General features: G+C 34.7%; 1 protein-coding gene across 3 annotated transcripts; it reads left to right on the forward strand.

Annotated features, from left to right (window-relative positions):
• Positions 1-1,848: 1,848 nt before the first annotated feature.
• Positions 1,849-20,950, forward strand: LOC122586993 (phosphatidylinositol 4-kinase beta 1-like). 3 transcript variants are annotated; one of them, XM_043759045.1, is made up of 16 exons: positions 1,856-3,687; positions 5,254-5,427; positions 5,536-5,584; positions 7,054-7,186; positions 7,286-7,772; positions 11,901-11,981; positions 12,060-12,182; positions 12,362-12,431; positions 15,884-15,981; positions 16,065-16,169; positions 17,140-17,193; positions 18,794-18,937; positions 19,014-19,067; positions 19,151-19,225; positions 20,082-20,165; positions 20,244-20,950. In XM_043759045.1, the coding sequence occupies exons 1-16, from the start codon at positions 2,209-2,211 to the stop codon at positions 20,343-20,345; spliced, it is 3,312 nt and encodes a 1,103-aa protein (XP_043614980.1). In that variant the 5' UTR covers positions 1,856-2,208; the 3' UTR covers positions 20,346-20,950. The 3 variants fall into 3 exon arrangements, with proteins under 3 accessions (XP_043614982.1, XP_043614980.1, XP_043614981.1); XM_043759046.1 differs by having other exon boundaries at positions 7,289-7,772; XM_043759047.1 differs by lacking the exons at positions 20,082-20,165; positions 20,244-20,950 and having other exon boundaries at positions 1,849-3,687; positions 7,289-7,772; positions 19,151-19,240.
• The last annotated feature ends 3,203 nt before the right edge of the window (positions 20,951-24,153 follow it).

The following is a 24,153-nucleotide window of genomic DNA, read 5'->3' on the forward strand; positions in this document are numbered from 1 at the left end:
CAATTGTCATTGAGTTGAAAATATTGTTCATGTTCGATATCAAACTTAAGAGTATTAAATTTTAAGGTTTAATGTAACTTGATGTCAAATAGTGTATTGGTTGTTTGGCAACTTGGGTAAATGACCTATTAAGTTGTAAATTGTACACTTGATCAAATGAAAGCTTTTGAGGATGTTTAGTCGCATGTTCTTGTCACATTTGAATCAATAACTTGTATTGAAAAGGTCGGAATCGAGTCGGAAAAATGAATTACATCAAAAAGCTCACATTTCGTCAAAACTGCAGTTGACGATCGTTTAACTTGACGCTCGATGCTGACGGTCGTTACTGTCAAAGTGTACGAAACTAAAGCTAACGGTCGTTCTGGAACTAAAGAGTCGTTTATAACAACTGTCAATTTCTGTAATTTTAGTTAACTTTTTGCCGATGCTTCGTTAGATCTTTCCGAGACCTGAAACTCAAACCATAAACTTATATTAACATATTAAGAAGGTTCCATTTGCTATTTTTAAATTTTGATTATTTTGATTTTTGACGAAAAAAGACCATATTTTTCTAAGTATAAATTATTTAAATTGTTTTTCAATTATTTTAATCTAAAATAGTCTCGGTCGTTAAAACTAGTATAATTGATAACGGGTTATTCGGTAACTTTAATTTCGATATTTTTGTTGGTCGAACGTGCTATTGACTCAACTTTTCATCCCATGTGTGGTCTATGGTTCGACTAAGAGCGAGTAAAAGCGAGTATGGATAAAAACAAGCAATTTATTGAAAAAGACCATCATTCATTTGGTCGAAATAAATAGATGCATTTAGTTACAAAACATCCAATCTGGTTATAGAGTTAAAATGAACACATTAGCTAATGAAATAGCCTTTTAGAACAATAGACTTTTTCTTGTTTAGTCTTAATTAAGAATTTAAATGGAGATTCCGGAGTTTTATCAACGTTTTTAGTCAACTCCACATGTGAGACGTAAACATCGACTTCTTTCATCTTTGTTCGGTGGTCTCCAACATAATTTAACATGTTTCACAGATCTCCAAGGTCATTACGCAATGGACACAATCCGTTATGTAAGTCACCTTTTGGATTTCTAAATTATTAGTACTTATGTGACTTTTAGATCATAAAATAAGTCTCTTATCATCTAATTTAATTGAGTAATACCAAAAGTATCCATGCTAAGACAATCTACATAAGTTACTACACCGCCAATATAATTTCTTTCAGGTAGATATGAAAAACTTCCTTAATTGTGAAGTTTGACGACCAAGAAACATCAAATGCGAAGATTCATTATACAAGCAAATAATTAGTTTAACTATGAATGAAACTATAAAACTTTGCAATAGAAAAATGATAAAGCTGATTATACATCTCTTTAGTAATTTCTTGTTTATTAATGATTTAAATACCAATTATGATCGGATGGAGATCCCCTCAAGTTACTTTCAACTTGAGGGGTCAAGTTAAGAGTTTCTTAGCCCTTAGATGAAATTTAAGGGTTAAGATGCAAATATAATCTTTTAATCTTGGTCCTTGATTTTTATTCAATGGTCAAGATCTCCTCAACTTACTCAAGTTGGAGTTCCAATATTTAAGTGTTTTTTTTTAGCAAAAAGTGCCCGCACAATTTTACAGGTGTGATAATGATGACATCGTAAATAATTGAAGTAAAAAAATAGTTAATTAATTTAAATATTTCATAATACACAGATTACCCAAAAACAGAAAAGAAAAAATGAAATCGTTTTTCTAATATCTTTCTAGTAGTAGCAATAACAAGAATATAAAAAAAGGAAAAAAAAACAAAAAACGAAAGTGTTTTGCGACAATCAGAAGGCAATCACACACACACACACATCTGAAACTTTAATTTCAAAATTCTTAAAATTATTACTATTAATCATTTCATTAATTAATAGTTCCTGTCTTCAGTTGTCTTCAACTTCATGTAATCGCTCAACCCAGGAGCTGATATTTTGTTTTTGTAAGTAAATCAGATCTTAATTTGGTTATTAATAATAATAATCATAATCAGATCTCTCCTCCTTACTTAGGGTTTTATAATAATAATTCTAATAATAAATCCGAGTTTATATACATATATAAAAAAAAAGGAGTATTATTCATTTACTTTTGAACAGCAAAAAAAAGGAATATTATGATACAATAGTAGTACATAATCATAATAATAATAATGGTGGTTAGAATATTAGGATTGAGAGTTGGGGGTGAGGAGGAATCCCCACGGGAGATAACTCGAAACAATCTATTGAGTGAAGAAAGTGGCGGAGAGAATGGTTGGCTGATCAGGTTTTTCGATTCGTCGTTTTTTTGCGAGTGGATTGCGGTTAGTTATTTGTATAAACATGATCACCCTGGTGTTAGGGATTATTTATGTAATAGGATGTATACATTGCCATTATCCGGCATCGAAAGTTACTTGTTTCAGATTTGTTATATGCTTGTTCATAAGCCTAGTCCTTCCTTAGATAAGTTTGTTATTGATATTTGTTCCAAGTCCCTTAAGATTGCTTTAAAAGTTCAATGGTTTTTGATGGCCGAGCTTGAGGATTCCGACGATAATGATGGGATTAGTAGGATTCAAGAGAAATGTCAGATTGCTGCTACTTTGATGGGCGAGTGGCCTCCTTTGATTAAACCTTTAAGTGACCCTGTTAGTAGTAATCCCGGCGGAAAGAATCCAGTTCTTAATAGGTTGTTGTCCTCTAAACAGAGGTTGTTGTCTTTGGCAACGTCTCCTCCACAGCCTCAAAAGGCGTTTTCGTTTGCAGGGTCTGTTTCCGGGAATTCTTTGCAGGATGAAGGTACTAGTAAGGGCTCGTTAGATGATAATACGATATTTAAGAAGTTTATTCCTAGTCCAAAAGTGCGGAATGCGCTCTTGTTTAGAAAATCTGTTGATAAAGATGACGAGGAACAAGATAAAGAGGGGTTTTTCAAGAGGCTTTTACGAGACAGTAAAGATGATGATGAACAGGATAAAGAGAGTTTTTTCAAGCGGTTGTTAAGAGACGGTAAGGATGACGATGAACCAGATAAAGATGGTTTTTTCAAGAGGCTTTTAAGAGATTCTAAAGATGAGGATATGCGAAAGTCTGTAGATAAAGACGACGAGGACAAAGAAAAGGATGGATTTTTCCGTAGGTTTCGTAAAGATAGTAAAGATGATGATGATGTCACGTCTAGCTCAGATAATAAGTTTTTTAGACGCTTCTTTCGTGACAGTAAAGGTGATTTGGAGGAAAAATCTATTACAAAGTCAGGTGAAGGTGATGATAGAGATGGATTTTTCAAGAAGTTATTCAGGGATAAAAACGAAGAAGAAGATAGAGGGACGATTTCTACCGAAGATGATGACAAAGAAGGTTTCTTTCGGAAATATTTTAAGGATAAATTTGAAGACAAGAAAGAGGAAGCTTCTAATGAGGAAGGCAAGGGGTATGCAAATGGTGTGGAAGAAGAATCTTCTGACTTTCCATTGTTTCGCAAATTTTTTCGTTCGCAATCTGAAACGGTAACAGCAAATGAAAGCGTTAATGGAGGTGGGCTTGAAAGCAGTCCAGGATCAGAGATGTTTTTCCGTAAGCTGTTTAGAGACCGTGATCGTTCTGTTGAAGATTCAGAACTTTACGGATCAAAAAAGAACAAAGAGGTTAGTGCTTGTATTCGAGCTTGTTTTTCTTTTTTCCATTACTTGTGAAAGAATCAATACATTGCCTAAACAAAGTGGATAATTAGAAAATGCTTAACTTATATGATTATCCTTTTTGTGATGGTAACTGACGAGGTATTAACAATGGACTTTGTTAGGAGATTGTATTGTTACAAAGTGTGGTCTCCTGTCAATGTAGTTGGGATCTGTTTACTGGATCATTGAAAAACAAATAGATATTCCAAACAAGTTAGACCATGTTAGAAGCTTTTGAATTTGATGTGTTGTTTAAGCCACAGTTTAGGCAGGTCAAGTGTTTGCTGAGGTGCTGTACCCGATCAATTAATCTTTCTCTTTAAATCAGTTCACGGCTCACATGATTACACGGGTGGCAGCTTTTACATTGTTATAATATCTGTTATTATTATTAGAAGAATACAGAAAGCCTATTGAAGTTCTGTATAACATCGATCACTCAAATTGACTTAAACAGCTGATGCTGTAGCTTGATAGTTGAACAAATATTGATAACATATGAAATCTAGCCAAGTGCCAGCTTCTAAGTGTAGTGCTTATACTACTATTTCTGATCTATTACTTTAGACTCCCAGATCAGTCTTTTTGATAAAACACTGTTTTACTGATTAATTTGGAAGAATTAGTTTTGATGTTTCCTAATTTCTTTTTAGTACTTTACTTGGAGATTCTTTATTGGAAATACTTTCACCACTCTAATCGGTGACTTAAAAGCCATTATAATTTTGAGCATACAATAGTATACATGTTTGACCATTTTTGTGTGTTCTGCTTTGAGAAATGTTTAGACAGTATAAGCCTTAGGGCCTCTCCAATGTATGCACCAAATTTTACACCATTTTGTTTTTAAAAAAGAATCTTGTAAAATTTATGTGTACATCTCCAACATATTGCACCCAATCCATATATTTGAACTTTTTAAGCATCTCCTTGTTTTAATGATATACAGTAGTTTTTATAAAATAAATTTCTGTTTTTATTTTAATTTTATAACAAACAAGTTTCTATCTAAATCTGGTGTGATGAATAGTGTAGCACCAAATCTGGTGCAAAAGGGTTGATTGAATAGTGTTGCACTAAAATTTTGCGCCATTTTGGTGCCTTGGTTGGAGAAGGTTTCCACCAAATTTTGCACCATTTTGGTGTATAAATTGGAGATGGCCTTAGAGTATCAATAATCCTAAATTTATAGGAAGTTTATGGGAGCTGGAATGTGAAGGGCCATCAATTTTATAAACCATTCATTACTTGGTGAAGTTCATCTAAAACATTTTGGATGAGGTTGATGCATTTGAACTTAGAGAGCAAGTTAATCTGACTTAGCTCACCATTTATTTAAACCATTTTCAATATATAATTTGGAATGATAAAGGTATAAGTAGATCTGGTTATAGTAAAGAAGTAAATTTATAAAAATACTGGTTTATATGTGGAATGATGTGTCAATGCTACAAATTTGATACAGTCCGTAGCATAACGAATGCTCTTACTGTCATCTTAAATTCTTATTAAGCTTATCTATTTTGACAGAAGCAAAAAAATGAGAGTTCTAATCATAAGCCACCATTGCCTAATGCGACTGCATCCCAGTTTCGTAAGGGGACATATCACGAGTCCCTTGACTTCGTTCACTCCTTATGTGAGACATCATATGGCTTGGTGGATGTTTTTCCAGTTGAAGATCGCAAAAGTGCGCTTTGTGAGGTTGTGCTTGTCTTTTCTCTCAATATCAGGTTAAGCTTTTATTGTTTGTGTGATGAACCCTTTTTTGTATTTACTGAATCTTGGAATCTGCGGTTCATGTTTTTGTAGTCACTCACTGAGATCAACACGCATGTTGCTTCAGCTCAAAGTAGTGGAGGTCTTACCCTCTCTCCCATTATCTCTTTGCATATATTTTCATATATTTGTTGGCACAAGACATGCATATCCAACATGCATCGACACAGAAATATATTTACATGTATTACATACTAGAAAGGTTACGAGTTCAAGTCTTGCTTCAGACTGTTTGGTGTGAATATTAGGTAGTTGTAGATGTGCAAGTCTTTTGCCTTCCAAAAAAGCTTACTAAACAGAGTTTGTGAGACTTATATCTGGATAAGTATATGCATTTACAATCCTTAGGGGTTGGCTGAGTTGGTAAAGCCTAGGTAAGAATAACTCTTTCATATTTGGGAGGTCCAAGGCTCAAATACCACCCGGTGCAAACAAATCGCTGTGGGGCCATGCGAATTTCCTTGGGAAGAGCTTTACTGGACCATGTATGTGTGGCGGTGACCCCAATGGATTAGTGACCCACCCAAGGCAGTTTTGAAACCATGGCAAAAAAAACTATATGCATTTTATGGCCTTGGAAACATCTTTTTTGGTTTTAGTTGGAACAACATTTCCATTTTTTCAAATTAATGTAGTTAAAGACCGAAATTTGTGTGTTTCGGTTAAGGTCCGAAATTTGAAAATTTGGAAATTTTGGTGGGATTTCGGTAATTTTAATACTTTGCAATATCTATATATATAATAATTAACACTTAAAACTTAATCGAAATACAATATAAGCTTAAAAGTTTTAATATTTGATAATTGAGTGTTAATACTTGCAAAAATTAGGTTTTATTATGTTGTCTTTAGGTTTGGACAAAAAAGAAAATTAAAAAAACCCGGAAGACCGGTATACCACAGAAATTTGGACCAATTTCGGTGAGATTTTGGTAAATTTGACCGAAAATCTCAGGACCAAAATTTGGACTGAAATTCGGACTGAAATACTACTGGAGGACCGAATACCAAAATACAATTGCTATACCACCGAAGTTGACTACTTAGCCTCAAATGCAAATTTATCAACCAATTAAATTATATCTAAGGGATATCATAACAATAAAAGTGCAGACTTTCTAGCGTATGGCTCTTGTACCTGTTGTAGTTTTAATACCGGCTCTACAAATGGCACATGTTCCAGTTTAGTCCCTTCATGTCTAAACCAATGAAAGTGCTGCAGAAAAAAATGATGAGGGTATTTAAAAGTTTCTTTACCGGAACGTAAATTTTTAATATGAAGGTTTCATATAGGAGAAGGCACATGTTTGGCCTAGAAAGATTATTATTTTTCTATTCCTGCTCGTATATGAACTTTAATGTGCATGTTGATAATATCCATATAGGGTATCTATATCATGTTTCATTTTCTTGACTATAGATCAGCTGCAAGTTGTTTGTTGTCAGCCGGTGAAGTGAATTTACCTCGATATTTGCCTTTTATTAGCTGAAGTGATGCATTATTATATTAAAGTTAGCTGTCTCATTTTGAATCTTGTCAATATATGGTAGGCGTGTGCTTTCCCATGGGGAAGGGAATGTACCGTGTGGTCCATATACCAGAAGATGAAGCTGTTCTTCTGAATTCTCGGGAAAAGGCACCTTACCTTATATGTGTTGAAGTTTTGAAAAGTGAAACTGTGAGGTGATTATGTCTATATTTACATTCTATTTATTATATATCCCTACTGGCTGTTTTATTATGGTTCTATTTGTAAGGCTACGTGTTTATCTTGGTGTTCAGTAGCACTGTGAAGGATGGCTCCACATCTCAAAAACTTTCCAGGGGTGGAATTCCATTAGCGAATGGGGATGCATTTCTGCCAAAACCTCCTCCTTGGGCATATCCATTATCAAATGGTCAGGATCTTTATCATTCTGGTTATGATAGGATGTCAAGGTCTGCTTCTGATGCAATTGATCAGGCAATGGGTCAGATGTGGGACTCAAAAGCCAAGTTTGTTAATGTGCGTCTTTTGGTGGATAGTCCTGCTCCCTGCTGTTCAAAGAATTTCGAAGGTTCAAATTTAGATTTTGATGTTCATCATTGTCAAGGTAGAGGATGTCCAAATTATCCATCTAGAGTAGCCAATGGCGGTGATCTAGACTGGGTGAGAGTAGTGTTAACTGCAGATTCTGGGGTCAGCATGGATGACATAGAGGTTCAGGAACCACCACGACGGAGGGAGCACCGTCGCGTTCCGAGTACCATAGCTTTTGAGGAAGTAAAGGTAAAGTCTGCATTTCTGACTATAATTCTTCTGTTTGTTTCAGTTTTTTAACTTTCAGATTCTATAAATTAGTCATCAAAGACAAACTGTATATATGCATTATACATTTCTGATAGAAATCAAGGGCATTCCTTTGCTTTAAGTGAAGAATGGGTGTATTTAGTCATATACTTAACTATGTTCCCATTATTGTTAAGTTATTATGGTGAGTAGTTATATTCTTCTACCAACCGGCCTCTGACCTAGTGTGTTTGACATACCATAGGTTGTGGGTTCAAGTACTGTTAGGGACATATGTGGATAGCTGTAAGTCTTTGCCCATAGAAGTACGAGGGTAATTCTTCACTTGCATCATATGGCTTGTCTAAATTTCAATAGTTGCTCTAGCTGGGTAGAGAATGATTCATTTGTGAGACACTGTATTCATTGCTAGCTGCTTGTGGCTCTAGAGAAGCTCAATGGGTGTGTGAGCATTAGCCATGAGCATGGGTCAAAACCCAGGCCGACCTGACCTGGACTGTCTTGGCCCGAAGCCCGAAAATGCAAGAAATTCAAAAACGAAACCCGGCCCATTAATCTGTCAGGCGGTTCGGTTCTGTCCCAGTTTAAACCGGGTAGGGCTCTAGTTTTAAGGGTTGGACCGAAAGTTACATTTTTCCCTTCTTCCTTTACTTCTATGGAAACTTGGGCTTGTATACCTAGGTTTATACGCACCTGCTGAGTTCAAAATGAGAGCCTAAGACAGTAAGACCACCACCATCGGTGATTTAATCTATGGTTCGGTCGGCCATAAAGTAAATTAATAATATTAAACGAATGCAAAGCCAACCAACCCGGGCTATCCACCCAACATTGTTTGTGTCATAAATTTTTGGACGTGGCTCATGCTTAAAATGACACATCATTTGTAAGACTTATGTTTATTGATTTTGTATTGTATGCTATGTATCACATAAATATATATATTTTGCATTCTTTCTTGACATACATAATATTACACGCCATTATGTAGAGTACAGAATTTATGATTTTTTATAATACTTTTCATTTTATACTATTAATTTTTTTTATGTTAAGATTGTAAAATCAAGTATCTATTTTGTTAAATATGTGTTGATGAATGTGAAATATTTAAAGAACTTAATTATTTTTTTTATGATAAATAAATAAATTTTTTAATCATATAAAAGGTTTTTCTTTTTTTTTTTTTAAAGTTATTTGAAATAAAAAATTAATTATAAATAGTATAATGTATTTAAAAAATATTTTGGTTGGGTTGTTAATGGGAGTGTGAAAATTTGTTTTAGTTGGGTTGGATGAATATAAGAGAGAATATTTTTTTAATGAATAGTATTGGTGGGTTGGGTTGTAAATGGGGATGGCGTAAGATCACGTGATTCCTCTTTGTGTGTATTTATTTAGTTTTAATGGTTTTTAAGTTTCTTTTAGATATTGAATAATTATTGATGATTATATGTTATATATATAGTATGATCAAAATAATAAAGTGGTAGTATGTACTGTCATACCCAGCTGTATGCATTGAAAGTTACTGTTTTGTTTAAATGGGATAATGTGTAGATGGATAAAGAAGGGACAAAATGGACATTTTCTAATGAAAAAACAACTCATTAGCTCCCGTCTTTTTACCTACACTGTGTTTTATATTCAATTTAATATACAAAACAATACTTCGTAAAAGAAAGAGAAAGGGGAGGAGAACTGATCTGGTACATCAGATCTATAACTCTCATTGAAAAACAAGTCGTTAAATATAAAATTCTCTCTTTCTTTCCATTCTTATCATTCAAATATTATATATGTATGTATGAAACCTTATCTCAAAAACCATGGAATGGAAGTAAACAACATACAGTTACTTGTTTGCATTTCGTATGAATCAAAAGCGACTTAGTGCTGCTCATGCTCTGTTTATTTTATTCGGTTCATCTCTTTCTTCATATAATATATATATCATTACGAAGATATGTTCGGTTTTTTCGGGTCAACCCGGTATTTTGTCGGGTTTTGCTCCGACCCGGACCAAACCTGACACTGATTTTCAGGACCGAGAACCAAACCATTGTGCTGTCGGTCAGGCCGTGTTCGGTCGGGTCTTGGCTGGGTTTCTGGTTTCCGGTCCATATGCTCATCCCTAGTGAGCATCAGCGAGGATTGAAGCCTGTCAATATTGATAATTAGAATATATTTGTGCTAAAAAGGTGTAGCCTGTAAGTTTACACATCCAAACATGAGTTACTTGGCACCAATTTTCCTCCCCATTTGCGTTCCCTGGTGTTGGGGTTTGGATGATACGATAAATAAGTAGATGACAGTGAGTTAATATGTGTGTTCTAGAGGTGATGCAGTGGTTAATATCCAAAGTATTGTAAGATTTCAGTTGGGGATAAAGAGTTTGTGGAAAAGCCATACTTGACCACCCAAAATGAAGATATGATGACTTCTGCGGCTAAATTTTTATCGCAATGGGTGATATGAGCTTTAAAATGCACCCTATTTCATTTTCCCGCCTGGAAGATCCTGTTTTAAAGCCCATGCTTTTTCCTTTTGGCATATACAGGGTTCTTAACCTGTTTTTGGGATTCTTAATCTGTTTTTGGGATTGTTACAAGGTTTTGAACCGGGACAAACATTTCGCAGTGTTGTGACTGCAACCTAATGGTTGTGTATGTATAAGAATGAAATTGTTTCTTGTTTGGAAGCTCTGTGTGGGTAATAAAAATTATCTATGTGGCTCTAACTCAGGAGTTCAGGATGTCTTAGAAGGACCCGGAAGAGGTTAGTGTATGTTAAAGAGTTCCCAGTCTGACTGTAGTGAGAGAGCGCACCTCTATATGATTTTTGCAAAAATAGAAAACAGGAAAAGAACATAAAAGAATGTGTTTGCTTTGACATGTAATGGTGGGCAAGTGAGGTCATCAATCATTTACAAGTTATAACCAAAATTTATATCTGTAGTACATCTTGATCACCTAAAACTTTTGGCTGCTCTTTGCTTCTAACATGAAATATCTTGGAACTAAAATTTAACCAATATTTTTGGCACACTATCTTCCCTCGTTATTCTTCAATGGAGGTTTCAGTGTAGATTGAAGGGTATTAGCATTTTCACGAAGTCAGAGCTGTGTCAGTATTGCTGCATCATTTTTGTACATTTGGCAACAAATAGTTTATGATGAAACTGCTAATCTCTTTACCATATGCAAAAATGTACAGTAATAGTTCCATTTTGTCTCCAATACAATGTGGTCTTAACAAAGGAGTCATTTATTGATGATGAAATGAAGTCAATGGTCTAAAAGTAATGACAATCAGAATAGTAAAGCACTAAGATTATACTTGCGGACATAAATAATACTCATAGGTGGAAAAAGGTAATTGTTTAAAGCCTAATGAGGGATAGTGACACAAAGTGGTTCGCAGCACAATGCAGCCTCCATAAGACAGGACTAGGAGAGTATCCTTGTTTCCATTTTCTGCAGGAAAACTAATAATAGAATGATATAGAAGATTATAGGTCTTAACGTGGTTATAGGGAAGAATAGCCACCTTACTATTGTTAATATATGTGAAAGATCAAGTAGTTCTCTTGATTTATTAATAATCAAAAAGGATATATTTAGTATAGACCTGTGTATTTAGAGTTTTTCTTTTCTTTCTAAATTTCATTATAGACCCTAAGCCTTGATTGGCTTTTGCACATATGGCTGAATTCTGTCAGAAATAACTTTGTCCCCACTTTGTTTCAAATTTCGTTTTTCCTTGTTTGATTGAATGCTATAACCTCATACACATATACATATTTAAGTCTTTAAGCATAATATGGACAAAATGTGTAATTGCACTTAAGTTTGTACTTTATACCATTCAGTGCTTTTTCTTTGTCTAATGAAAATTTACCTTCTCATTGAGTTAATTACATTTGTCTTGGAACTAGAAATTACTTTTTCGCTCTTGAATGGTGACAACTATTTGAATTCTTTCCATTTTGGATAACCTAGCAAAGAAATGAAGAGTTAAAATTTAATGGTAGGAATGTGAATATGGACGAGTCCTTACTTATATTCCGTTTAGATTATTGTGGTTTAATATTGTTTGTTTATGTAGGCTGCTGCATTAAAAGGAGAAGCACCTCCTGGAATGCCTGTAAAGGGGACTGGGCAAGCTTCATCGGATGCACAACCAAAGGTGAGAACTAGCATATCATTAAACGTATTCTAACTTTGATAGGTATGTAACCTGTGGGAGTTGTTTCATTTGAAATAGGATGTAGATGGTGCAACTCCAAAGGCAGGTGATGCATTATCTGGTGAACTTTGGCAAACAAAAAAAGATAGAATCCGTCAGGCATCAGTATTTGGAAAACTTCCAGGTTGGGATCTCTGCTCGGTAAGTTTTCATCTGATTATCTCCGTGAATATGAATATATGCCATTTTTGTTGTTCTTTTACTTTCTGTTTGTTGTGTTGGAGAAATAGCAACTTGTTTTCTACCCTTGCGAGTAGCTAATAGCTTGATATGGTTGGAAAATAGCATGCTCATCTTTGTTCTCAATTATTTATTTTTAGGTTATTGTGAAAAGTGGCGATGATTGTAGGCAGGAACATCTTGCAGTGCAACTCATTTCTCACTTTTACGGTATGTTTGTTGTTTACTCATTATGTTATCTAGATAATTGCTGAATATGAATAGGTTATCGTTATAGATAAGGTATTAAACCCATCCTCATTACCTAAGTAGTACTTCTTATTACACCGGTACATGGCATCACCGATTTTTAGTTGTCAAGTGATCATCCTTCATATACCAAAACATGACATATTTTATTTTTTTCAATATACATTTATTTGTTTTCCATTGATCAATCTATGCGCTACAATTCTCTGCATTCGTACATTTTTCAGAAAGCAATTTGTTTTCTTTCTATAACATACTTAAAAAGACATGTGTGTAAGCTTTGAGAATACCTTAAGGCTTGAGCTACAGTACGGGGCTACATAAACAAGTTATTTGATTATCTATGTATCATATATAAGGGCAACAAAGTACTTCGGTGCCTATCAACCATTCTATATCTTGCCACCTAAACTATATATACTATATGGAATCTTTTGCATGAGTTGGCACTCTACTGTCAGATTAAGGCTATATTGCTATACCTAATGTGTGATTCATATAGCAAAATATCAAGTCTTTCATGGGACATTCAAACATGTGGAGTAATTTGGTGTTTTGTGGCAAATCTTGGTGTTGGTTAGCGACTGATTCTACATTGATTGTTCATATCTAGCTATCAATTAGTATACAATGGAGTGAATTGCCATTTGGTAGGAAACCATGCTTCAGACTCAATTTGATATTGTCCGTGACAAATTGCATATGAATAGTATCTATGCTCCGTGTTGATAATTGTTGATAGGTAGTTTTCTGTTATGTCCCCTCATAGAAGGTTTTACGTTTTTCTGTTTAAATGGGTCTCATTGTCATTTCGTGAAGATACATGTGGATCAGACTGACAAAACATAGATGTTAGATGCATAGCTGTTATGTTGCCAAAATAATTCATGATGGTAGCAACTGCCAAGATGCATCTTCCTCCCATCATGGTGTCTGTACGACAAGTTGGCCTTAGCCTTATCATGCAATTCACATGTGTAATTATCATACTTAACCAAGCACTAACGCTAGTTTGTAAGTTTAATATCATTTAACCAGCAAAGGAAATAAGTGAGAGTTTTTAAAAGTAGAAGTAATATCGTAATCTTAATGAGTGCCTTTTGATATAAATAATCTTGATGAGAACGTGAACTAAGGTTTATATAATTTACAAGTTGGTTTATAGTAAAGACAAACTAATAAGCAGAGCAAATGCGATAAATTACAGAGTCATGAACTAAATTGACTCTTACAAAACTCAAATGCAGCAAACTCAAGTCTCCTGTAGGGGGTTAGTTAGAATACTTATGAGATGACCTGCTCTACACATGTCTTTTTTTAATGATGGAAGAGCAGTGTAAGTACACATGAATACATGATATGTTTCTTTACAAGATGACAATTATTCTCAACGTGCTTGGTTCTCATGTAAAAATTGATTCTCTCATATAAAACATGGTTCTTTGCTATATGGATTTAGCACATTGATTGTAATGGTATGGTCTCATTAATTTTTGCTAAATCTATTGGTTCTTATCATCTCATAGCAGGCAACAGCACTATTCTTCAACTCTATATCACGATACTGTTTATTGCTTCTTGATTTTTTCGCCGAGATAAGAATCTTGGTTCTCACTGACAATTGTGAAGGTCTTTGTAATTGGAGTACAAAACGTATCTCTCTATAGATCAATTTAAAGTCCTATTATTTGACTAGAATGAACTAATTACCCTTGAGGGTTAACAGATTTTGATTGTGTAACAACAAGATAAATGAGGTTATCTATAGGTTTCTTTATTGCTATGGATCTTTTAGAACTTCCATTCTTACCGTTCAGTGTTATCAGTGACTGCATGGTTGCCACCCAATATACCACCTTTCGAGAATGTATCTAATACGCTATGTAGTTAAAGACTGAAATTTGTGTGTTTCGGTCACGGTCGGAAATTTGAAATTTTGGTGGTAATGTGGTATTCTGTGGGATTTCGGTAATCTTAATACTATGCAGTATTTATATATAATAATAATAATAATAATAATAATAATAATTAATACTTAGTACTTAATCGAAATACAAAAGTCAAGCTTAAAAGTGTCAATATTTGATAGATTAGTGTTAATACTTGCTAAAGTTAGTGTTTATTATGTTGTGTTTGAGTTTGGACAAAAAGAAAATAAAAAAACAAAAAAAACTCTGGAAAACCGGTATATCACCGAAAATCTCGGGTCTGAAATCTGTACTGAAATTCTAAAAGAGGACCGAAAATGAAATACCACTGGTATACCACTGAAATTGACTACTTAGCTAATACGTTTGTTATTTGACATTACAACATACCCTATTGGCACAAGGAAGTTTCAAACTCAAAATAGTATTAAGATGCTTAAGATTTGCAACTTGAAACAGCGTCCATGAACACTTCTTAGCTCAGGTATTAATGACCCTACAAGCTTGCGACCGAATATCCCACGCTTAGACAATGCATCTTTTACAATTTTTATTTGACGTGATGAAGCTTTCTATTGGCACAGGAAACTTCAATTTTAAAAAAGTAGTGAAGACGCTCAAGATTAATGACTTAAAACTGGTTCTTATCTTACATCTTAATTTGCGCATGCCTTCTTAATAATCGCATATAGCAGGAGATGGATGCATGTCGATGTTGGTTTAATACTAAATTGTCACTACTCTCGTATAAATAATTAAAGAACCTGGCAATTAGAACTTTTGAAGTGTAAAACTATTGGTTAGTTCCTTCTTGAGTAATCAATGCCTAGCCTGATGCATATATCTCATGAATGCCATTAAGAAAGGCACTTTTTATATCGAGCCCATAAAGAAGACAGTGATCAATGGCAGTAAGAGACTAATACAGATAGATTGAATGAACTAAAACAAGTCAAAGTTCAGTAAACACCTCATATGGAATGAAGCATCCATCAATTTAAAACAGAGTAGTTGCTGGCATGATAAACTGCCAAGTTAAATGATACATAGAGCTGTACATTTTTAGACTGCAACTGATGAGATGCTGTGTATCTCTAGGATACATATAGGTGAAAAGGATGCAGCCACTTGTGGGATGACTGAGTTAGTTTTGGCTGTTCCATCAGTTTTTATTTATTTACAGTATTTCTTAGTAATATAGGATATATGTTTTTACTTGATTTTTCACATTGACATCAAATATCATCTGGTGTGGGACATTCGATAAGTTTCCCGGGTGATGCATTGCCATCAACAGATGATGCATTGCCATCTGGTGGGACATTCGATAAGCTAATTTTTATCGAATTTCCTGGGTGGGACATTCGATAAGCTAGTTTTTATTTATTTACTTGCATCATCTGTTGATGGCTATTAAGCAAAGTAGCTTCCATTATTTCTTCTTTGCTCTATTGTTGGATTTTTGATTGGTTTTGATTCTGTCAGATATATTTCAAGAAGCCGGACTACCTCTCTGGCTCCGCCCGTATGAAGTTCTAGTCACTTCTTCTTACACTGCTCTGATTGAAACAATTCCAGATACGGTATGTTATTTTGTCTATATCTTTTTCATCTCTGAAGTATGAGTGCCTCTAATATATACTCTTTCCTCTTGGATTCCATGTAGGCCTCACTTCATTCTATCAAAAGTAGATTCCCTGATGTCTTGAGCTTGCGAGACTTTTTCATCGCCAAATATCAAGAAAATTCATCAACTTATAAGTTAGCACAGGTAAATCAGAGGTTGAAAGTGGCATCTTATCTGTTATCTGTTGTGTATAGCTCTGCAAGTCGCAACATTAATGATTGATGGATCCTTGTCCAACTATTTTTCATCATTGATCCCTATTCCCTACACATTGTTTCCTCATCTTATGTGTGGCGTCTCATATTGTTTAGTTTTCTGCATTTATCAAGTCCATCTTACATAAAGCATCATTCAAGTATTTGCAGATTAAGATCGTAAAAACATAAGCTTGTCCCCAGAGTCTGTAAAAAAGCTCCATGTTACATGACCTGGTCACCTATATTCCTTTCCTCCAGCATGGGTGGCCCTTAATAAGATACTAATGCATAGTGGATTTCTAACCTTAGGTATGATGTATGAGGTACCAAATCTTAGTGAATTACTCAATTAAGGAGGCCCCCCAGAGAGAAAGCCAAACTGGCCTATTAAGCGGAGCTAAGCTAATATGCTTACAACTTGTCCAACCCCTTGGGGTTTGTGCTACAACTATGTTGACTGTTCAATTGCTTAAGCCGGATTTTGCTATTGATCTCTGTATGTACCTATCAAAGTATGTTGCTTTAGGAGTAAGGCTTGTACTACTGTTCTGTTTACCTATTAGACACATTTGTGTCTGGATTTTCTCAAATCCATCTTAGAGTTAATTTTAGAAGCTATTGGCGGTGCTTCTTAGTAGTTTTGGTATGGTACGAAGTATTAAAAGGAGTAGTGAACTACTGAAGAGATAAGTGCTTGTGCTACTCTAGGAAGGTGGTGCTTCTTAGTTGTTTCGGTATCGTCCGATGTATAAAATGGTGTAGCCGATGAATTGCATTCTATATTTCTATCTGTAAAACAGAAATTGTCACTGGCACTTTTGTATATAAAACTGGACATATGGTCAATGTTTTTCTAGTTTTAGACCTATTATTTCATCCTAGTGTTTATAGATTCATGTTGTGTTTTTCTGTTGCAGAGGAACTTTGTGGAAAGTATGGCTGGATACTCCCTTGTTTGCTATTTATTACAGGTGTCTCTCTCCCTTTCAAGTACAGTGTACACTGTTACATTCTCATGACCCCATCGCTTTCTATACATTCTGAACATTCTCATGACCCTATCTCTTTCTATACATTCTGAATATATCAAAGTTTTTCCTATCTGTACATACCTAGAAATGGCTCTGACATATGCTATCTGTATGAAGTTTGTTCGAGCATCAAGATGATGTTTGGTGGAACTTTATACTCGCAAAAGCGTTTTAGGATGATATCATACTGGTGTTTTATGTTAAACATAAAATAATTATTCTTTAGTATAGATTAAGATAAGTTCAGGTATCATAATTTATGGAGTTAATTACATGGATGGGCCTTATGGTTTACATTATATTTTCGTCCCTACCTGTTACATTATATTTTCGTCCCTACCTGTTAAATCTTACAAAGATCATCCTCAGCGTATTCAATTTTTCAAATGCACATTCTAGAAATAAACACTGATTAAAAATGTCAATCAACTCTTGACATATGCCGTCACTGTCTTAATGAACTTTTTAACAGAAGTTGGTTACAGGGATTGTAGATGTTGAACATTGCATATGGTGGGGATGATCTTTATTATTTTTGGAAGTTAGGGACAAATGATGTAATATTGTGTAAACTACATGGGCCATCTGTGTAATTAACTTCAAATTATAATACTGTCTTCCAGTTTAGACCTACCTCTAAGATCTGCTGAGCCATTTGATCTTTGTTTTTTGAATCTTTGTAATCTAGGATGACATTTGAAGTTAACAATCATGCAGCTGATTATTGTTTGTGTTATCTTTGTAAATGGAAGATTTAGGATTACCTTAATGTATGTATAACAGCATGTCTTAAAGTTTCACTTTTCTACAATATTTGTAAGGTCTTAGCATACTTATTTTTCTTTTGGAAATTGGATTATACATAATGCTTCATTGCTTCAGTTCTGGCTGCTTTTTGTCTGCAACTTTTGACCAGAAATGTAGGTAGTAAATCAATAATATGCATTTAAGCTACAAAAGAATATTTTTCGTACAGTTTATTTCACATTTTTGGAAGCAAACAAGTTTGGTCTGTAACTTTGGTTATTCGTTAAATTTGAGTTGGGACCGAATTAATGCACTGTGGTGACTGGTGAGAGACATATTATAAGATATATGTGTACAAGTTAAAATAATTATTTCATTATTACAGTTATCTAAAACATCATTTGAATGTAGATAACATTTTGTAATGGTTATTAGTGATTAGTTCAGCTCTAGCTTTACAAATATTTTGGTTTTTCACTTTTCATTTTTTAGTCTGGTCAATTCTTGCCCTTAATGTATTATCTTTTTAGTGTGATAACATCTTGATCATTACAAAAGAAACTTTATGTATATATACGACTTTGGTTACTCCACAGACACAAACCATACAATTAGCATAGTTTGGTCATCCATTGGGGTACAAACATCTCCTGACCAGCTTCTTAATCATATTTCCTTTCATATGGGGCCAGAAAGGGGTTTTGAATCTGTAAATTCTCAACTTTGCATAACTTATTTGCAAGGGTCTCAACTCATGCATCAACACATGATTTTGTTTGTTATTCTTGCGTAGGTGAAAGATAGGCACAATGGCAATCTCTTGCTAGATGAAGAGGGGCATATTATACACATTGACTTTGGCTTCATGCTCTCTAATTCCCCCGGCGGGGTTAATTTTGAGAGTGCACCTTTCAAGTTGACCCGTGAACTTCTTGAGGCAAGTATTACATTTGTAGATACTTGTACTCAGATTCATCAGATTAAGCAATTACTTCACACTTGTTTTGTTTTAGGTTATGGATTCTGATGCCGAGGGGGTTCCAAGCGAGTTCTTTGATTACTTCAAAGTATAATGTTTGTCAAGTACTTACAGATTTCTATATACCTTGTTTATGTTCGAGATTCTTATGCCTCTGTCATAACATTTCAGGTTTTGTGCATTCAAGGGTTCCTAACATGCCGGAAGCATGCAGAACGGATTATTCTACTTGTTGAAATGTTGCAGGTAATGGCTACTTGATGATTTTTTGGCTAACTATATTATAGTAGTAAATTGGTAGTTTTTATCCATGTTCTAGATATGTTTATGGCAGCATGTTTGTTATATACTTTACCTGCTATTTCACATACAAATAGTAGTTAGTATGGTTATTTGAGATTTTTTATCTTATCATGATCTGCTTTTTATGATCTCACTGCCTTGATTTTAAATATAATTACAAACGTTATAATAAGTCAATAAGTTAAAACATATGAACATGGCGATTAGAATGAAGTATGAAAATTAAGTACACTTTAGATTACTCATCACTCCTTTGAGCTAACCGACTCATTTGACCCTCTATGTCCAAGATTTTTTATTTGACGTGTTTGGGATTAAAAATAATGACACAAATCAACCCATCTATGAGTAAATGGGTCGAAGTTGCAATATTTACTTTGAACCCAATGGACCGGCTATTGTGCCATCCTCTGTGGACATTATATTGCTTTTAATGTTGCTTTAGATGTGGCACGCAATAGCTTGCCACATATCTAGCTTTGCTAGTTGGAACAATTAATGCTTAATTAAGTTTTAATTTATAAATTAATGCTTTTAATGTTGCTTTAGACTGGTAGTAGTAGCACCAGCAGCATTTGTTTCTTGTTTTTTTTTTTCTGGAACAGTAATCGGATGTGCAAATCGCCTTTACATCGGGGCTTTCCCAGATATTATAGATTGTCATTCTATATTTTTAAAGGGTCGCATTTTAAGAAAACTTTTCACAAAATCTAGTGCCATTATTGCGACCAAGTAGAGCCACTGTTTAATGATTACACACCATGTCTGATTCCACTACTCGTTTTCTATTATTTATCAGGACTCTGGTTTTCCATGCTTTAAAGGTGGTCCTCGGACAATACAGAACTTAAGAAAACGGTTTCACTTGAGTCTGACAGAAGAGGCGAGTTTTGTGCTCTGACCTTCACTACACATAGTTGAAGTGTTAGCTTTTTTAACTTGATCTATTATGTTCTTGCAGCAATGTGTGTCTTTGGTGCTTTCCTTAATTAGTAGTAGCTTAGATGCATGGAGAACACGTCAATACGATTACTATCAGAGGGTTTTAAATGGCATATTGTGAGATTTCTTGGTTCTAGATCATCATTCTTCATGTGGACATAGGCCAGCAGATGAGTCAAACCTACATGAACACAGATTTTAAACATCTAGTGATATAGCTCACTTGATTGGCCCTAAAAGATTTTATCCATTGAAGGTAAACACGTAACAAGTTGCCAGAGTCTGACAGGTAAAATTGCATACCATCATGCCACTTCCACACTATGTTCTGGACTCGTGGGGTACAATCTTTATTACCAACATACAAAATAGTGTACAGGGCGATTTCATGGTCTTTGATTGTATTCTGACCATGATTTAGCCATCATATTTGGATCTTTGCCGCAAGCTGAAGCTCCTGGACTGGTCAGAACTGTACATCTTTCTCTCTCTCTCTCTCTCTCTCTCTCTCTCTCTCTCTCTCTCTCTTGTATTTTGTAGATGAATGTTTGGGCTAATTTAGTCACAGCGGAAAATGGGGGTTCTTGGTGTTAATAGGTTTTGCTTATGCACATGATAAACCCGATGCTTCTATATGGTTTAGTTGAAGATTAACATTAGCATATGTTATTGTGTATAATTCTTGTTTCATTTGGTTTATAATAGAGTAATCTGTTTTAGTGTGCACTCCTCTGTTTGATCATGATTGTAATGATATAGCCACTGTAAAAACTTCTAACCTGCATGATTGTATGGCTAGTTTCTCTTTTTGCTTGAGTCATAAGGCTCCATGTGGATGCAACGGCCGACAAGAATTTCCGTTTTGTATTTTGAAGTTTTTTGTTGGGTAAATTGATGTGCTTGCTTTGGTGTTGGCATTTTTTAACAGTTTTCTATCGATAATTATGTTCTCTTCATTTCACCTTCAGTTTTAGGGTCAGTGTTGTTTTTGTAGTGCTTTCTAGTCTAGACACTTGTGACGTTGAAAGTGTTGCTCAGTTTGAAGTGGTTTTATAAATTCGTTAGATTCACTAAGATGATAAGATGTAAGATGGACGATTCTTTTTCTTAGAAGAATGCAAAAACAAGGAGAAAATATGATACCATCCATGTGGAAAGTGTAATGAAATCACAGTTGACCTAATAATTTATTAACCAATCATAACTCTCTATATTAATAAATTGAAAACTGATGATGTCATAATTATAGTTATAATATAAAACTTATTATTACAATTATATAAGTTAGTTATAGTTTTCTAATTAGAATATAGATATAATTATAGGGGTGAGTTAAATTTAAAAACTCGCAAATAAAAAAAGACAGCGAGATTAATTTTGGACCATTCACTTTGTCCCATTTCTCTTTGTAAATCGTTAGATGAAAAAAAAAAGTATTGTAGTCTTATAATTTTGTTCTTATTCATTAGAGATGCAATTTGATATATACTTTGATGACTTTTTTAATTTTCGTTTTCTTTTTTATACTTAAACATAACCTACAAATGTGCAAGTTGAACAAAAATTGTGATTCGAAACGGGTTTCGCCCTTAAGGATATTCATAAAAGGTAGCTGGTGTGGGTGATAGGTCATAGTGTAATAGATCATAGGGTGATAGGTCACAGGGGTGATCGGTGATGGGTGATTTACCTAACGGGCCCCGCCCTTAGCTGCTATGGCTTCGCTATGGACTGACGGGCTCCGTTCTTGAAAGGACAAGACTCGATAAATCGAAAATACAAAAAAAAAATTTATTTATTTATATTTTAAACACCACTGCGCCGCAGTGGGTCGAGCACTCCCCACTGCGCCGCAGTGTAAAGCCTCGTCAAAGAAAGGAACAAAGTCTCACTGCGCCGCAGTGGACTTGACACCTTTCCACTGCGCCGCAGTGGGAAGAATACAATTCTGGACGAGGAAAACCACTGCTCCGCAGTGGGTAAAATCACCCCCACTGCGCCGCAGTGGGCATCATATCAACAACCCTAAAAACATTTTTGACACTAAATCGAACTTGCAACCTTCAACTTTCAAAACGAATTTCACAAAACACATTTCAGATATTACCAACAACATTATAAACACGTTATAGACATATTTACAACTTAGTCCAGTTTCAAAACCCATGAACACCATAAATGGGTCGTTTACCCATTTGACGCTATTTTCGTCCAAATACAACTTCACAATTTGTTGAAACTTACACCTGCCCATTTACACATTTTAACAAAAGCAAGACCATCAACACAAAATGTATCAAGAGCCAAAAGGAAAGGGACTTCTAAGCCTCTAAAAGCCAAAGCTAGCTATTCATCCATGAATGACCTAATACCTTATAGTCTTGCAAAATACAACTTTAAGCTCTATCAAATCTTTCAAATCAACCACACTAGTTCCTTCTTCCGGAACTACTTATAAAAAAGTAAACAACTAAAATATAAGCAAAGGCTTAGTGAATATACTTGCATACATTTACGAATACGAAGGAGGGCAAAGTATAAGGACTTTCACATGTAACCTATGACATCGTCATGTCACATTTACATATTCACCTTGCACACTAACATCACATATATGGATCCATATAAGTTAAACAACATAATCATGATCATCTATCGGGGTTCTTAGGCCACCGGAGGTTCTTAGGCCTCATTAGATCAACTATCGGGGTTCTTAGGCCCCGGAGGTTCTTAGGCCTCAACAAATACTATGCCACACATGGGCTAACGCCGCATCAATTACCACGCGTGGACAAATAAACTTCAACATGGTGGTCGACACCATCATGGACAAAAGGCTTCAACATGTGTGGTCAATTGATCCAACATATACATAAAAGTATGCAAATATACTCACCTCCTCCGCAAAAAGGACAACAATGCTAAAACGTATAAGCACAAGCAAGCTTCAACCTATAATCATATCATAAATGCACAAGCCTACATTCACAACTTGTCTAGCTCAACCTAGTTATACTCAATCACTAGCCTTTTATAAACCCAAAACCCAACCCATTTGTCATTGAGTTACTTTCATCTTTATCAACATCATTAGGTAGTTCATCCTACCATTTTCATCCACATTTCAATAACTAGTAAAATTCATCTTTTCTCATTAACTAAGATTTTCACATGAACTTATCAATTTTATAATCAAACACATCACATTGCTCAATGACAATAATGGAAGCTAAATTAGGGGAAATCAATACCTCAATAATGGAAGACAATAGATTAGGGTTTTCAATTCACAATTCCTTCCCCTTTTTCTCTCAATTTTCGGCCACCACCACAACCCACAAACCCTAACTTTTTAATTCTTGAATAAAGATTATTTGATGGTGATGATTATTATGGATGTTTCTTATCCTTGAATTTGAAGGAATTTAGATTGATTTTGAGAGAATGAAAGGAAATGCATGTAAAGAATGAAGAAGAAGAAGAAAATAATGGGTGGAAGAATGATTCATCACAAGTGAGATGGCTGGCACATCAGGGGCTTGCCACGCCCTCTTCCCTTTTTGTGGGTATTTTTACCCGCCATCCGTTAAAGTTCCAAGTAATTAACCTCATATCCAAAAATAAAATAGTAGGAAATTAATTTAATGTCAAAACTATGAAAAAGGGTTAATTTCTTTTACCTTAAAATATTTGGGGTGTTACAACTCTCCCCTACTTGGAACGGATCACGGCCTCGTGATCCAAGCCATATGCAAAGACGGATAATAAACTAGCACATCATGCTCGAATTCCCATGTACAATCGGACATCCTACCATGCTTCCACAATATCTTGTAAGTTCTCAATGTCTTATTGTGTACTCTTCTAAGCTCTTCCTCAACTATGGCAATTGGCTCTTCAATATAATTCAACTTATTATCGACCTCAAT

Source organism: Erigeron canadensis, chromosome 2, assembly GCF_010389155.1.
Source record: "Erigeron canadensis isolate Cc75 chromosome 2, C_canadensis_v1, whole genome shotgun sequence".
Classification (NCBI taxonomy): Eukaryota; Viridiplantae; Streptophyta; class Magnoliopsida; order Asterales; family Asteraceae; genus Erigeron; species Erigeron canadensis.